Source organism: Schistocerca gregaria, chromosome 1 (genome assembly GCF_023897955.1).
Source record: "Schistocerca gregaria isolate iqSchGreg1 chromosome 1, iqSchGreg1.2, whole genome shotgun sequence".
Taxonomy (NCBI): Eukaryota; Metazoa; Arthropoda; class Insecta; order Orthoptera; family Acrididae; genus Schistocerca; species Schistocerca gregaria.
In genome coordinates, this window is record NC_064920.1 from 356842013 (window position 1) to 356859266 (window position 17254).

Below are 17254 nucleotides of genomic sequence, written 5' to 3' on the forward strand. Positions count from 1 at the left end.
TGCTAAAAACTCTTCAATCCAGCCACACAGCTGGTCTGATACTCCATAGGCTCTTACTTTATCAGGCGACAGTGCGGAACTGTATTGAACGCCTTCCGAAACTCGAGGGGAAATAGCATCTATTTGGGAGCCTGTATCTAACATTTTCTGGGTCTCATGAACAAATAAAGCGAATTGGGTCTCACATGATCGCTGTTTCTGGAATCCTTGTTGATTCCTACAGAGTATATTCTGGGTTTCCAAAAACGACATGATACTCGAGCAAAAAACATGTTCTAAAATTCTACAACAGATCGACGTCAGAGATATAGGTCTATAGTTTTGTGCATCTGCTCGACGACCCTTCTTGAAGACTGGGACTACCTGTGCTCTTTTCCAATCATTTGGAACCTTCCATTCCTCTAGAGACTTGCGGTACACGGCTGTTAGAAGAGGGACGAGTTCTTTCGCATACTCTGTGTAAAAATGAATTGCTATCCCGTCAGGTCCAGTGGACTTTTCTCTGTTGAGTGATTCCAGTTGCTTTTCTATTCCTTGGACACTTATTTTGATGTCAGCCATTTTTTTGTTTGTGTGAGGATTTAGAGAAGGAACTGCAGTGCAGTCTTCCTCTGTGAAACAGCTTTGGAAAAAGGTGTTTAGTATTTCAGCTTTATGCGTGTCATCCTCTGTTTCAGTGCCATCATTCCGGAGTGTCTGGATCTGCTATTTCGAGCCACTTACAGATTTAACATAAGACCAGAACTTCCTAGGATTTTCTGTAAAGTTGGTACATAGAATTTTACTTTCAAATTCACTGAACTCTTCACGCATAGCCCTCCTTACGCTAACTTTGACATTGTTTAGCTTCTGTTTGTCTGAGAGGTTTTGGCTGCGTTTAAACTTGGAGTGAAGCTCTCTTTGCTTTCACAGTAGTTTCTCGGCACGTACCTGTCTAAAACGCATTTTGCAATTTCCTTAGACTTTTTCCATAAACACTCAACATTGTCAGTGTCGGAACAGAAATTTTCGTTTTGATCTGTTAGGTAGTCTGAAATCTGCCTTCTATTACTCCATCCAAACAGATAAACCTTACTCCCTTTTTTTATATTTCTATTAACTTCTATATTCAGGGGTGCTGTAACGGCCTTATGATCACTGATGCCTTGTTCTGCACTTAGTCGAAAGTCTGTTTCTCCTCTGGAGGTTTCATCATTAATTAGATGCAGTTGGGCTCTACATGCACTAGCCCCACAAGTTGGGTATTGGAGATGTTCCTCTTCTAGAATTATGTCTGGCTCCTGAATATGGAAAAAGCAGAATTCTTCAATACTGTAAACAGATCATCCTCAGCCACTGACCTGTCACTTTGTTCTCCTATGCTATCTGGTGTTTACATTTGGAAAGTGGCAGAGGACTTTCGCTTCAGTAGCCACTTTTCCATGTGAAACCATGTGCTAGATACGTCAACACGTGCCATCAGTCCATCGAAATGATTGTTGAACATGGTCAACTGGACACTTTATAGCAACTTGGCTGTGTTCAGTCACCAGATCAATATCCAGCACATGGTAGATCACATCACTGCAGTCATTCACAGGGCTGGTAACATCTTTCTCCTGGTGTCGTGTTAAAACTGGCAGATATTAAGTTCCATGGTGGAGCAAGTAGTGTCGTGTAGACCTGGGCGAAAGGCAGGTCTTAATGTGAAAATTCCACTGCAGTCTATTTGTTAATGATCTTAGTCTTTTGCAGTGCTTAGATAAAAGCCTGGTGTATCTAAAAGAGCAAAAAGCTGTCATCACAAGAATTCTTAAAATCCATTAACTGTTTCACATCATCTGTAAAGGTAACATATTCAATGCCTTTCTATAAAGGACAGTTAATGGTGAAATACTTTCAACAAATAATATCCTGTGGCACTAAAGATGTCAGTTCCAGTGTAGACTAGGAATATCCATTGGACATCGACTCCAGTAATGTTGAAGAGTACAACTGCCCCTTTAGTATGGAGATCTTAAAGCATGTGTATTTACACATGTTGTGGCAGTTGAATACTGATTAGAACAACTGCCTCCTTGCGCTTTTCAACAAAATCTGGTTTGAGGGACAATACCATAATTTTAGGAGAGAAGAAGAATGATTTGCCTCCTGTAACCTGGTTACTACAACACCACTTCAGTAAGTTATTGCGATTGAGTGCTTATCAGTTCATAGGGAACTCGTGTGAATGTCAGTTATCCTCATTGTGATTTCTGTATTTACTATTCTACACTCAACAGTCTGATTAGCCTAGAAGCAGTGGTAAGAGGAGATCTTTTTGTGTACGCTGCACTAAAGAACATTTTCTCACATTGAAAATGCCTATGACATCATATGGCCATACATCAGCATCCAGCACCTGTATGAATTAGGTTTCTATGGTTATCTTTTCAATATTTGAAAATCATTCATGGTCGTATTTTAGGTTCAGAGCATTTTACAGCGCATTTGTTAAGGTGCATTCTGTAGATAGTTCTGCATAACAATGAGGGCGTTAAACCAGTGACAATAACCTTGAAAGCGAGCCCCATACCCAGCATCAGTGCTGAGGCTGGGGAACAACCTTAAACGATCTGGTAATAATTCATGTTGTGACACGCATATAAGGTTCATTCACTCTCTGTGTCCATAAAATGAAAATATCAGCTCACTGACATGTATGCTCCCCACTCACATTATCATCACTGGAGGAGACTTCAGTGATTCAACAATTTGTTGGGACAACTACAGTTTTACATGTGGTTGGCATGGCACAAGATATCCTGTGAGATAGTACTAAATGCCTTCGTAATTCAATTGCTATGGAAATATATTTGATGTAGAGGCAACAAATAAACTTGGCTTCTTTAGAATGCCTATGTTGAAACTGGTATCAGTGACTATGAATCTCTTGTGCCAGTAATTACCACAGTGCAAAGAGCAATTAATACAAGTAGAAAGATCTATATGTTCTGTAAACTATGCAGCTGTGTCATATCTCAAGGAAGAACTTGAAACCTTCACTGCTGATCATGAGCATGTGGAGAAAGTGTGACCAAACTTCAGAAGAATGATTATCAAGCACTGGATAGATAGATACATACATAGCAAAACAGTTTCTGATGGTATTTAACCTCCATGGTATACATGAAAAAACAGCAGCTACTGCAAAATAGATCTAAAGCAAATCATAGTCCTATAGATGGACGGATGTTAGTGAAACACATGTGGCCTCAGAATGACTAAGCATGAAACCTTTGGTGATTACCTTAGCAGAATTATATTGAAAAACCTCTCACAAAACAACACATTCTTGTGATATGTAAAGGCTCTCTGTGGCACAAAAATGAGTGGTCTGACACTTGTGAACGGCACAGAAATTGGCAGTAGTAAAGCAACAGCAGTAGTGCTGAACATTTTCTAATGTTCCTTAATGAAGTAAAATCCAAGAGTTCCACTGCATCTTAATTCTTACCTCACTGCAAAGATACGTATTTTCTGCTACAGTGTATGATACATCCCTAGACCAAAATCAGTGACTAGCAGTTGGAAGAAAATATAGCTCACACCTATCTGCAAGAATGGTAGCAGAAGTGATCCACTAATCTATGGTCCAGTATCATAGACACCCCTATGATGCAGATCATTAGACCCATATTACGGGTTCAAAAAATTGGTCATGAGAAAGTCATCTCACACTTTTCTCACATGCCATTCTGAATGCCATGGATCATGACAGATAGATGCAGCATTTCTTGACTCCCAAAAAGCATCTAACTCAGTACTACATCAGTGCCCATTAATGAGTGTACAATCATATGGGTTAACAAATGAAATTTATTACTGGATTGAGGATTTCTTGGTAGGCAGGATGCAACATCTTGTCTCGGATGGAGTCACCAGCAGATGTAAAAGTAACTTCAGGTGTGCCCCTGGAAAGAGCATTGGCACAGGTGACATATGACTTTTTGTAGATGATGCAGCTACGTTTAATGAAATAGTGTCTGAAAAAACTTGCACAAATATTCAGTCAAATCTGGATAAGATTTCAAAATGGCAAATGGCATAAAGACAGGCAGTTTGCATCAAAGACACAGAAATGTAATGTTTTGCAAAATGTAAAATTTTGGTATCCTAGGACTAAAATATGAATGGATCACAAATGGAATCAGACAATTCATATGAATACCAAGGTGTAACAATTTGTGGGGATTTGAAATGGAAGTATCACACTGCAAGTAATGTGAATGGTAGCGTATTGGGAAAACAGTCCATCTGCAAAGATGGCACACAAAACTTGTGTGTCTCATCCTAGAATATCGCTTATGTGTAGGATGCATATCAAATAGACCTAACCTGGAGTACTGAAAGTATGCAGAAAAGGGCAGTGTGGATTATGATGGATTTATTTGACTCACGGGAGAGTGCAATGAAAATACTGATTAACCAGAACTGACAGACACATAAAGACTGATGCCAACTAGCCTGCAAAAGTGTGCTTACAAAGTTTCAAGAAACATTTACAGCCTCTTCTGCATTGCTCCACTAGGTACTGCACAGACAAAATTAGGCCAACAACAGTGCACACAGTGGCATTTATGCAGGCTTTCCGTACCCCTTATGTGAGTTGAAGGTAAGAAACCCTAATTTGTGGTACAATGGGGATCTCACTCTTCCATGTGTTTCATAGTGACTCGCAGAATCTGACTGTATAACTGTCGAAGATTTAGAAGTTTAAAAAAAGTAGGGAGGCGAGGGGGAGGTTAAGAAAGTGTCAGTAAAGCAAGGCAAATGAAATAAAAGTTAAAGTAAAATTTCATAAGCAGTGTGTGTGTTGCAGTGCCTTTGGGTTTTAGATCAAGGATTTACATTGACTTTCTTAATATCAGAGCTGTTGTTTCTAGTTCATCTGTGCAAAACTTATATGCACTGAAACAATGGTATTTCACAAGACATTTGTTAAAGACATGCACTCAGATATATGAATCACTACTGTTGAATATTCTGAGCTAGCCTTGTGTATTTTTCCTGTTTCTGAGTGATTTGAGATAAAGTGGGAATAGTAGAAGGTCATAACTTGCATGTCCCTTTCCATTGCTTAAAATTAGTACTTCATGCATTTAATTGGAGAATGTATGGCAACTTGGAAAGGAGTATTTCCATTATGAATATTAAAATTTACCGAATGGTTCCTACTCTACAATGAATACATAAATACTTCATCCTGTGAAAGTGTTGTCAGTAATTTACCATAAATCACACAACATTATTAAAAATTCCCATTTCATAATGAATGTTCTCTATTATATTTGTGATGTCATTAATTGTTATTTGTTCCTTTTAGCAACATCCTGGGTAACATTAGCCACAAATGACTCATATGCCTTGGGAGCACTTGTTTTGGGACATTCTCTCAGGAATGTTGGCACAATTCATCAACTGACAGTCCTTGTCACACATGGTGTTACAAAACCGATGAGGTAATTAGACTATTTGAAATATTACAGCCAATCAATCCTTAAACATTTGCTATTGTGTTATGCACTATAAATATGTTCCCAGGGCTCAGTTGTCAACTGTGTTCAACAATGTGAAAGAAGTAAATGTTTTGGATTCTCAGGACAAAGCCAATTTGGCTTTGTTGGCAAGACCAGATCTTGGCATTACATTCACCAAGCTGCATTGTTGGCGTTTAACAGAGTTTTCAAAAGCTGTATTCTTGGATGCCGATACTCTGGTGAGCAGTGCCCTGTAGAAATTTTTATGTATGTATGAAGATATGCCCATTTGCTTTTGTGCAAAGGCATCTGATAGTTTCTAGAATTATGTTTTAGTAATTATTTTTTTATGACAGGTTCTAAAGAACTGTGATGAGCTATTTGAGAGAGAAGAATTCTCTGCGGCCCCAGATGCAGGGTGGCCTGATTGCTTTAACTCCGGTGTGTTTGTGTTCAAGCCTTCAGAGGAAACGTACCAGTCACTCATCCAGTTTGCTGTGACACATGGAAGTTTTGATGGTACGTCATCCTTACATTCTCATTGTCGAATTTGGCAAAAATGTGATGCAATTTTGATATGTCTCTTAACTTGTTTATATTTAATGGAAAGTCAATAGAAAAGAAAAATTTCCCTGATTTGTTCTGCTTCCTTGATGCTTTCAATGAGGTCTCTGGTCTTCTGTTATTTCAGAATCCATAGCCATCTTAGTCATGTCTCTTCTTTCTTTCTGTTTTCTAATTTGCAATATTCTCATTGAGTTCTGACAAAAATATTATCTTACTCCTATGTTTGTAAAACCTCATTTATAAAATTTCTATTTTACAATAGATCTAATCTTTCATTATCTGTCCTATTCCTTTCTAAGACAAGTTTCCGGACTTCTCTCTCTCTCTCTCTCTCTCTCTCTCTCTCTCTCTCTCTCTCTCTCTCTCTCTCTCTTTTAATGCAAAATGCTACTATGCTGTAAAGAGCGAAGCCAGGAGTATGTTGTGCATATTTTGCATAATAAATGTACTTGATTGCCACAGATAGCTTGAGGAAAGCAAATGATCCTTTTATCATGATGATGATGTTAAGGGGATCAGTTTCTCTTATCCTAGGGAAAAAATTGTATTTTTATCAGTATATGTTTCTCTTAGTGTTAGATGTAATTGATTTCTTAATCATTATTGTACTAGAGTTAAAAGATTGTTAATTTGAAACAGGTGGGGACCAAGGACTTCTCAATTCATACTTTTCTGATTGGTCAACAAAAGACATTAGTCGCCATTTGCCTTTCATTTACAATATGGTTTCTTCAGCATTTTATTCTTACCTCCCAGCTCTGAAACAGTAAGTTTTTCAAGATTTACTTTTTAATAAATTCATAAATATTTCTTATTTTGAATAGCTTCAAATAATTTTGTTTTGTTTAATATTTATTTCTCTTTGCTGTTGTTTAGGCTCTTCATTAATAATGGCACTTTCAAACAGAAAGGAATCTGTTTGTGACAAAATGATTTTTCTTAAAATAAAGCTATGATGTAATTAATTTCATTACACTGTGTGGGATGAGTTATTCGAATGCCATTTCTACATCATGGTTTAAACATTTGTTTGCTATGTCTTCTAGTATTACTTGATGTTTTATTTCAATATCTTCAATGTGCTCTTTAGAACTGAAATTGAATTGAAATTGGTAATGAGATGCATATTACTAAATAATTGTTTTTAGGTATGGTGACAAAGTTAAAATAGTTCATTTCATTGGTACGTGCAAACCCTGGATGCAGTACTTTGACTCCGAGACAAAGAGAGTAAAAGCTCCACCCAATTCCGAACACTTGCAGCCACTTCTTCAATTATGGTGGGACATATTTTGTAGTCGGGTGCATTCTGGCCTGAGTACGGACATGGTGAGTTTTTTTTTTTTTTTTTTTTTTTTTTTTTTTTTTTTTTTTTTTTTTTTGTGTGTGTGTGTAAGCTTTCATTCAGTTCTGTGTTAAATTCTGTTGTGGAAACATTTTGCTACTTATTGCCTTGTGAGAATTGCTATTAATCTCCAATTGTAAATCAATGCTGAATGTTGTACATTAACAAAAGATTTTCTTAGTAATTTTTGTTGTTTCATTTTCAAGCTTAATGTGGAAGAAAACAAGGTAAGTGCAGTGTGAGGAGAGCATTTTAGGAGCAGAGCAAAGAAACTTTTTTTATGTTGTTGCTGAGTTAGATGTTTGCAGATAACATCTGTAGTTTGTGATAAAGTTAAAATTAGTATTAAAACTAAAGAGCAAAGTTTTTTTAGTAAAAACAGACATGGTTGCTGTTACTTTTTATTGGTAGATGACAGGTTTCAATCGACTACAGTGATTATCATCAGATCTGCATTCCTTGGGAATAGTAATAGTGGGGCAGGCTCATCCGTGCTTGCATTGAGGACACTGTACTATTACGAAGGAATGTAGATCTGGTGATCATCTATGTAGTAAATTGAAACTGGTTATCTACAAATAGCAGGTAACAACAGTGTGCAACCAAGACTGTGTTTCCAAAAAAAATTATGGTATTATTAGATTTCTGTTTCATGAGACAATATTCCAAAAAATTGAAAATAACGGTTAGAAAATTCCACATTTGTGCCACAATTGGATGGAAATATCACACGCAGTGCTGTTGTGAAACTAGGGAGACAGTGATGCACCAAGAAACAAAAGCGGTCACTGTATTTTTGGCTATAGATGAATATCTGTTTGCAAAACCATGGAAGCTTAAAAATGTAAGCACAAAGGACATAAAAAAGGGACCTGCATATTAAATTTGCAGTAAGTTATCGTATGGAATAAGCTGAAAAGGAGCGGGGGGGGGGGGGGGGGTGGTCAATTGTATGGGAAGTGTATAGGTCTGTTAGGCTCCATGGAGATGGGACAGGACAGTTGACTGTCTTCTTGTATGCAGTGTGTAACACGGGATACAAAGATAGCTCGACAAAAACACAGAATGAGATTTTTCCTCGGTTTGTGACAAATAAGATTACTTCCCAAGGCAGCAATAATTTCTGCAGGGTAAAGCTGGTACATCTGGACTTTTTTGGAATAAATAATCCAGAGAAAAGTGCTGTCAAATGGATGTTGGGATGGAGTTCCACCCAAGAGGCCTTTCATCATTGCTGCTCACAAACTTGCATGATTACATTTGGTATAGATAACAAACATTGGACTGTAGAGGACTAGAGTAATGTTATCTGGTCAGACCCTGTTTTTGTATCTAAATGATATGTGATGTTGTGTTCACAGTAGTCTTTAGGACGCCTCTCAAGACCAAAATTTAAAAATGTTAGTAACTGGAGGGATTTCTATAATCTTTTATAGCTACTCAAGAATGGATTCTTTGAATCGCCTACAGATAATAATAATAAAAAAGCTTCATTCAACTGAAGTGCAGTCAAATTTTGTTGTTTGCCTGTCACTTGAATAAGGATCATAAATTTCCAACCATGTTTTTCAAGATGACAATTTTGCATTCATCAGGCTAAAACTGTGATTGTCTCTCATTTAAAACGAGCATTCTGGAGAAATCTCACTTTTGTACTAGCTTCAAAAGTTCTGCCCTTAGAACTTCATTGAAAATCTCTGGACAGTTTTGAAAAACCTGCTCAGGTTTGCAAGGCACGAGTGATCAGGTAATGGTATTAGCCTAACAGCCAGAAATAAGCAGTGAATATCAGCTGCTACTGAGGCTTGTGTGCCCACTACACACTATTAAGATATGGTGACATTACTGTTCAATGTGCCTATGTGTTGTTCTTCAAAGTGGATTGGGGTTAACTGATTATTATGGTGTGTGTTTAAATCTATTATGTAGAAGACTTATTTACTAAACAGCTCACTCATAGTTAACTATCTTGCATTTCCGTTTAAATGTTTGAATGTGTGTTTTTACTTTCAATTTTCTAACTTTTTCACCATTAATATGGTCCTAGTACAAATAGCTCATTCATACTCCTCATTATTTCCTTATGTCTCTTAATTCCTGTACTTCAATCTTTACAATATTTTTTGTTCTCTGTTTCAATTTAATTTATATTTGATAAATGTAAATAGCTACTGTGGTTTACTTTCTCTCTCTCTCTCTCTCTCTCTCTCTCTTTCTCTTTCTCTTTCTCTTTCTCTCTCTCTCTGGTACGGAAAGCAGTCTAATTCACAGAAAATACCTCAGAGATTCATGCAGCTTTGATTTTGCTTAGTAGCTATTAAGAGGAACTGAACAAAATGATTAGGTTGTGTTGTATAATGCGTAACTACTGTGACGCATTCTGGCAGATTTAAACAGTATCCTGGCAACTCAAACTCGGAATCTTTGTCTTATGCGGACAAGTGCAGTTTGAAAGGTAGGAGGTGAGATACGGGTGGAAGTCAAGCTATGGGACAGGTTGTGAGTCATGCTTGGGTATGTCAGCCAGTAAAGCACTTGCCTGCAAGAGGCAAAGGTCCCAAGTAAGTCTCTCCAGCTGGCACACTGTTTCAGTGTGCCAGGAAGTTTCATATTAATGCATGTCTAATACACAAATGTGCCTAGATTTTGTGATAGTGTTGGAGAATGCACGAAATCATTCTGAAAGAACCTCTTGAATCAGTAAATTGATGAAGGAATGTTTTGTAACAAACCAAAGACAACAGAATTTATTTTCCAAACTTTGCAACTATATTTCCTATATGGAAAGTGTTTTAAGTGCTTCATAAAGCCATCACTCTCATCAGGCAGAATGCTCAAAGATTTTGAATTTTTTTCCCAAATGCTCTTGGAGAGGCAACAGAGATGCAACTCATATGTACACTAAATCTGAATACAAAGTCTGCCATGTTGCAGCAGTTACTGGATTGACATTTTCACTGTCACGTTGCTATATTTATTAGCAACTGTATATTTTTATATTCATGATTGGCTAATTTAGGCCTTAAGCCATTTTAAGTGATTCTTTATAAATTACAAATCGTACATAGTATTTCAGTTACTGCATACTTCCATGTCTCATGCGCAGATGATCCTCTAGGATAAGTTAATATGTACATTAGCTATGAAAATTTGATAAGTGTGGTACTTGATGTAAGATTTGTGATATGTGGATTAAACTGGGTACAATCAATAATGGATACAGAAATTCTACATCGGAAATGGAAAAGAAATAAGTCTCTTAAGAAAATGCAATTTTTTTCTACATCTCGGTTGAATCGAACACATGATAGAAAGCACCTTTAATTTGGAGATAGCAGAAGAAACTGATCCTTAAGTAAGCTTTACAAGAGCAGACAGTATGAGCAACAAGAATTAGTCCACAGACATAGTAACCTTAACCAAAGTATTTTATGTAAAAGTTAAAAGAGCTGTCCTTGTAAAATAGAACACTGTAAAAGATGAATGAAGGTAACGGTAATTTATCAATGTACTCATATCCTTCAACAAAATGGTGTTCCTTTTCAACTATAAAAAGCACACTAAATATTCTGTAGAAGCAATGCAAATTTCTGTTCATCTAGACACAAACCTTCACATAGGTCTGAAACCTGCTCTTGAAAATTGTGTGACATAGTGGCGACCCCAAAACCTTGCTAACATACCTATTTCATCAGGAACATTCCAAATAATGCCCACAAATCGTGTCCCCCCCCCCCCCCCCCCCCCCCCACACACACACACTCTCACTCTCTATCACTTTCTATCTCACAGGTCTTGTGTGAGATCAGATGGGGGCACTGCAGTGAACAGGGAAGTTTTGAATCGTTGATTCCTTGAGAAACGTTTATTTTGCACCCAGGCGCAGATGTCTTGTAGTGGAGCAAATCTGTCTGAGAACTTCTATTAGCTTCTTAAATAGAGCTATGGAAAGCTGACACCTCTGAGTCAGTCTGTAGTTACAACTTCTTCTACATCAATACTTCACATGCCATCTGATGGTGTGTGGCGGAGCGTACTTTTGGTACCACTAATTGACCTCCTTCCCTGTTCCACTTGCAAATGGCATGTGGGAAGAATGATTGTTGGGAAGCCTCTATATTAGCTCGAATTTCTCGAATATTCTCATTATGCAAGATGTATATGGCAGAAAGTAATATGTTATGACTACTCATATACTAATCTCGAAATTTCAATAGTAACCTTCTGTGTGATGCACAATGTAAGGTCTGCTATTGGAGCGTCTAGAGCATCTTTGTAACAGTACTTAAGAATCAGTCTAACAAGCACCTTGTAAGCCACTTCTTTCATGGATGAGTTACATTTCCTTAAGATTTTCTATGAAGGTGCCTGGCACATACCTTTCCTACTATTTGTTTTGTGTGTTTATTCTACTCAAGGTAAGTCTGGATAGTTATTTCTAGATATTTTACAATTGATGTTACTCCAAGCAATTTGTCATCAACAGTGTACTCATATAAAAGTGGATTTCTTGTATGTATGCGCAATATGTTACATTTATTAGTGTTCATGATCAACTGCCAGAGCCTTCACCATTCATCAGTCTTCTGTAGGTCAGTCTGCACATTGATATGATCTCAGGGCATTGATACTGTCTTACAGACAATAACATCACCTACAAACAGTTTGAAAAAGCTTCCAGCGCATTCTACTAGATCATTTATATACATTGTAAAAAGTAACGGTCCTGTCACATTTCCCTGGGGTACTCCAGAAATTACCTTTACGTCTTTCATTTGTGATCCATAAAGAGCAATGTGTTACATTGTATCTGCAAAGAAATCTTGAATCCAGTCATAAATCGGTCACGATACTCAATAAGCTTGTAAATTTTTTTTTCTCCCTAAATGACAGTGACGGACAATGTAAAATGCCTTCCTGAAGTCAAGAAACACTGCATCAACCTGAATGCCACCATTGTCTACAGCACTATTGGTCTCGTGAAGGAACAGAGTGAGCTGAGTTTTGCAGGATCTATGGTTATAGAATCCGTTGATTTTTATAGAGCAGATTTTCATTCTCCAAAAATGTTGTAATTTTTGAGCATGTAATATGTTCTATAATTCTACAACAGATGGAAGTCGAAGTGTAAGCACATAATCATGTGCACCTTCCTACAATCCTTCGTGAAAATGGGAATGACCTGCACTTTCTTCCATTAACGAGGTACCTTTCGTTTCTCCAGTGAACTATAATGGATTGCTTCTAGGAGAGCAAGTTCTTTTGCATAATCTTTTTAGCATTTTACAGGTATCTCATCTGGTCCTGTCTGCCTGCTTAGCTGAGTGGTAAAGTAATTGCCTCCCTTGCAGCGGGCCTGGGTTCAGTTCCCAGCTGGGGTGGAGTTTTTTTCTGCTCGTGGGCTGGGTGTTGCGTTGTCCTCATCATGTCGTCCTCATCACTGGCGTGCAAGTCACCCAGTGTGGCATCAACTGAAATAAGACCCGTACTCGGCAGCCAAACTTCCTCGGATGGGGCCTCCCGGCCAACAATGCCACATGCTCATTTCATTTCATCTGCTTATGCAGCCTTTCCACTATTAAGAGATTGCAGTTGCTTTTCTATTCTGTGATCAGTTCTCAATATCTGCCATTTGAACATTCATGTAATGTTCGAAAGGAGGGACCGTGTTACAACCTTCTGTGGTGAAGCAATTTCAGAAGACCGAATTCAGTATTTCGCCTATGTCTCTGTTATCTTTTTGTTTCAGTGCCAGCATGGTCACTGAGTGACTAAACAGGTGATTTTGAACTGCTTACTGATTTTACATAAGACGAAAACCTTTAGGGTTTTCAGTCAGACCAGTTGATAAAATTTCACATTGAAAGACATTGAATGTTTGTGTAATTGCTCTCCTTACTCATTTTTGCTTGATTTGGCTTTAGTTTGTGGGCTAGGTTTTGACTTCACTTGAATCTGTGATGCTCTCTTTGTTTACGCAGCAGTTTTATGACACAGCAACAGAACCACGGTGTGGTTTTCCTCATCCCTTAAGTTCTTGCTTGGAACATGTTTGTCTACGGCATATTGAATGATGGTTTTGAGTTTCTTCCATTTGTACTCCACATCTTCTTCCTGAGCACTGAATATTTGATATTGACTACTCAGATATATCTGCTATTTTTATCTGTCACTCTTGTGAAGTAAAAGTCTACTCCCTTCTTGTTAACATTCCTTGTAATACCCATAGTCATAGTTTCTATCAAGGCCTTATGATCTGATATCTTCCTGTACATTAAAATGTTTGAGAAGTTCAGGTCTAATTGTTGCCAAGGAGTCTAAGAGATTACCTTCTCAAATTGATTATCTAACTATGTGTTCAAAGTAATTTTTGGACAAAACATTGAGAATAATTTCAGATAAATCCCTATGTCTGGCATCATTATTCAAAGCATGTGTCCTTGCCTGGCAAGTTGAAGACACCTCCTATTAAAACAGCATGAGCATGTTATTAATGATATGCATGCTTTCTCTGAAGCACTCTTCCACTACAGCTCCTGATCCATGCAGTGTACAAAAACGTCACATCACCATTTAAAATGCTGGATGCTTAAATTCACCCAAATTAACTCTCATTTGGAATCCGTGATACCCTCCCTAGATATTTTCGGTTTCTGTAGTACAATGCTGCCACCAGTGGTGAGTAACCTTACGATAAACATTCCATTTTGAAGTTAAGATATCATTGCTATTCACTTCTGTTTTCAACTGACTTTCTGTTCCTAATATTATGCCTAAGCAGCAGGCATCTTCATGCTGACATGTGCCACTATTTGCAGAGCCTCGTCCCCATTTTGGATGAGACCCGACCGGCATACGTACTGAGTGCACACTGTCATTCTTTCCCTAAGGGGTTCCATTGCCTGCCTATGTTGGAACTCCCAGTGAATAACATAACCCAGTCTCTGCACCTGTCTGGACTAGACAGGAAAATCAGCCACTGGTCCAACGGGAGAGGCATCTTGCACTGGTTCAGAAGTATTATCGACAATGGATAACACCGCGTGCATGTTGCTAAGGTGTAAGACACGAATTGTGCATCCCTGTTCCCTATTTCACCTCCCACACAGTGGTGCTTTAACTTGCCATGTCAATCACTCACTTGCAAGTGAAGACAGACCAGTCAGATGTTGTTTATCTGGAAGTTGCAGCAACATCCAGATTAACAATGGATTCCAGTGGTGCCAAATGTGTCATGGGGTCTCATTACTGGTGCTTCAATGTCACTGCAGCTTTGAACAGTATCCAGAAGCCTCCTGACAGTGGCCATTGCAGTTTCCAGCTGTTTACGGGCAGCAGCTAGTACTGTGTCCGCTTACAAGAACTGTCCCCATCCATACCATACTGTTTAAAAAATCTGAATAATATCTCAAACAATACAAACAAAGCTGTTGGGAGTGTGACTGGGAGGAGAAGAATCCATAAATTTGAGATGTATCACTGAAGGCATTGTTTCACACTAGTGAATTATTTAAAATTGTGCACATTATTGCACACATTTAAACTGTTCGTGTGACAACAGATGACTATCACAATAGCAAGACCAAAGATTTACCTTTAATCACAGATTGTTGAAACGTGCTACAATGGATTGTATTGTATGTTGCTACCACATTTCTGAAAAGTGTGATAATTTATCAGTTAAGTTCTGCTCTAACAACTGATTGAGCATTTTAGATGAATAGTTGTTATACACTACCGACACACAAGTGAACCAAAATAGAAACTGATGGGTCACCACACAGCATTATTCACAAAGTTGCATTACAAAGCTGAAATTAAAATTCCATTTTATAGGTGAGAAAGATGCACAAAATTGACAAATTGATAATTCCCACATGGTAACTCTACTGGAATAAAAAAGACTATTGTGCCAGTAGTTACATAAGTGGTGAGTTCCCCATAAGGTGCTACAATGTGAAGAGAATATTTGTCTTAAATTTTATAGTAAATACTAGCAGAGTACCTGATGTTGCCCAGGTATGTATTTATTCTACCTCTATTAGTCCATCTCCTCCTCACTCCTTCTCTCTCCTTCTCTCTCCTTGTTATCACTTCAACCTCAGAACCTCAGAGGTTGCTGGTTCTCCCCCCCCCCCCCCCCCCCCCCCTCCCATTTTTCTCTGCCAGATAGTAAGTTATATGAGTACAAAGTTCAGTTGAAATAGGTCCAGTGGTTTAGGAGATGTGGAACATATGTACATTTTTTTATAACATGTGTGGATTACTGTACGTAGGAATTCAAGCATAGCTCATTAACTTTGTAGTAAATGCAGCAGAGTTTGAAGTGTTTAGTGTAAATCTGTGCTTCGAAAGTAAGTATTGTTTTCACCTCTCTCTCTCTCTCTCTCTCTCTCTCTCTCTCTCTCTCTCTCTCTCTCTCTCTCTCTCTCTCTTAAGCATGGGCATTTGTCAGTCTGCATGGATAAGCCTGTATATTTATATAAAAAGCCATGGTTCTAAATTATTTGCCCAAAATTTAAAAAAATCTAATATGGAATTGTAACCTTTTCTTTACCACACGAGATCTAACATAGAGGAGGAGATGTATTATGTTACTGAAGCATTGTCATGGCGCAGTAGTGCCAACACTTTTTATCTTGGATTGTTTCCTGATTCTGTGTCAATCAACTTAGCGACAGTTGACTGCAGACACGCTGTTGTATTGTGGCAAGCATTCCTGTGAAAATCTCATTCTTGTTAAACAAACTTGTTACAAAATTTGCTGCTGCTCCTTCAATCTTCTCTCTTTATACTACACTATAAAGGTCCCAAATTGATGAGCAATATTAAAGAATCAGCCAAACAAGGATTTTTGTAAACTAATCTGTCTTGTGAGTGAATTGCATTTCCTTAAAGTTCTTCTGAAGAATCTCGTGTGACCCTTATCATTTTGTGCTCAGTGCTTTGCATGTGTTTCTGTTGAGGATCATCTGCCAATTCCTGCACCATGCAGTGACACTCTGCAGGCCTACATACATTTCATTTCCGTGTTCTGGTATAATACTTACCTTGATGACAGCCTTTAAGTGAACAGCATAATGGAACTTCAAATTGAAATTCCAACTAGGTGACAGTGTAGAAATTGCTTCCTAAAAGTCAAATAACATGACATAAACTGTGTGCTTGTATGTACTGCCGTCATGATTTCTGAACTAATAGAACAAGCAGAGTGTAACAAGGTTACTGTTAAGGCTCCATGTTCAGTCACACAGTGTTTATGATGTCCAAAAAGATCATATTTTCTTGTGCTTCAAAAGTGTTCCACTATTTTACAAAAATTATCTACCTTGAAAATTGAAATGGCCTGCACTTTTTTTCCGAACACTTGCAACAATTCGATGTTCAGGTGACCAACAATAAACTTTGATTGATTTGGTATTTGTGCAGTGAGTGATAGGAGAAACTATAATGCAGTCTTTCGTAGTTAAACAATTGTGGAAGATAAAATTCAGTATTTTAGCCTTATGTCATCCTCTGTGCCTTTGTCAATATAACTGAATATGTACATGACTGACATTTTTACTGACTTTATGTAACATCAGAACTTAAGATATTTCATTGTGTCAGCAATGGAATGTTGTCTTAAATTTTGTGGAATGCTTAATGTCGTTTTTCCTTTATTTATCTTTTGTTTGTCAACAATGCATCAGATTCATTTAAATTTGTGATGAAGCCCTTTGCTTCTGTAACAACATTGCAACATGACCAATGAATCACAGTGGGTCTTTTCCACCCTTCACAACTGTTCTCAGCATTGAATTGCATCCAATGTTACTCATTATTTTCATCCCCAGAGGTGAAT

General features: G+C 37.8%; 1 protein-coding gene across 3 annotated transcripts in view; it reads left to right on the top strand.

Moving 5' to 3' along the window:
• Positions 1 to 17254, top strand: part of LOC126345672 (calphotin-like) — a 75383-nt gene that overhangs the window by 17245 nt on the left and 40884 nt on the right. For 2 of the 3 annotated variants that reach the window (XM_050002122.1, XM_050002120.1), the window contains exons 2-6: positions 5345 to 5480; positions 5563 to 5737; positions 5855 to 6017; positions 6705 to 6831; positions 7214 to 7394. In XM_050002122.1, coding sequence (XP_049858079.1) covers positions 5345 to 5480; positions 5563 to 5737; positions 5855 to 6017; positions 6705 to 6831; positions 7214 to 7394 — 782 coding nt within the window. Of the gene's footprint in view, positions 1 to 5344; positions 5481 to 5562; positions 5738 to 5854; positions 6018 to 6704; positions 6832 to 7213; positions 7395 to 7616; positions 7638 to 17254 lie in introns of all 3 variants that reach the window. The other variant, XM_050002121.1, reaches the window with a different exon arrangement.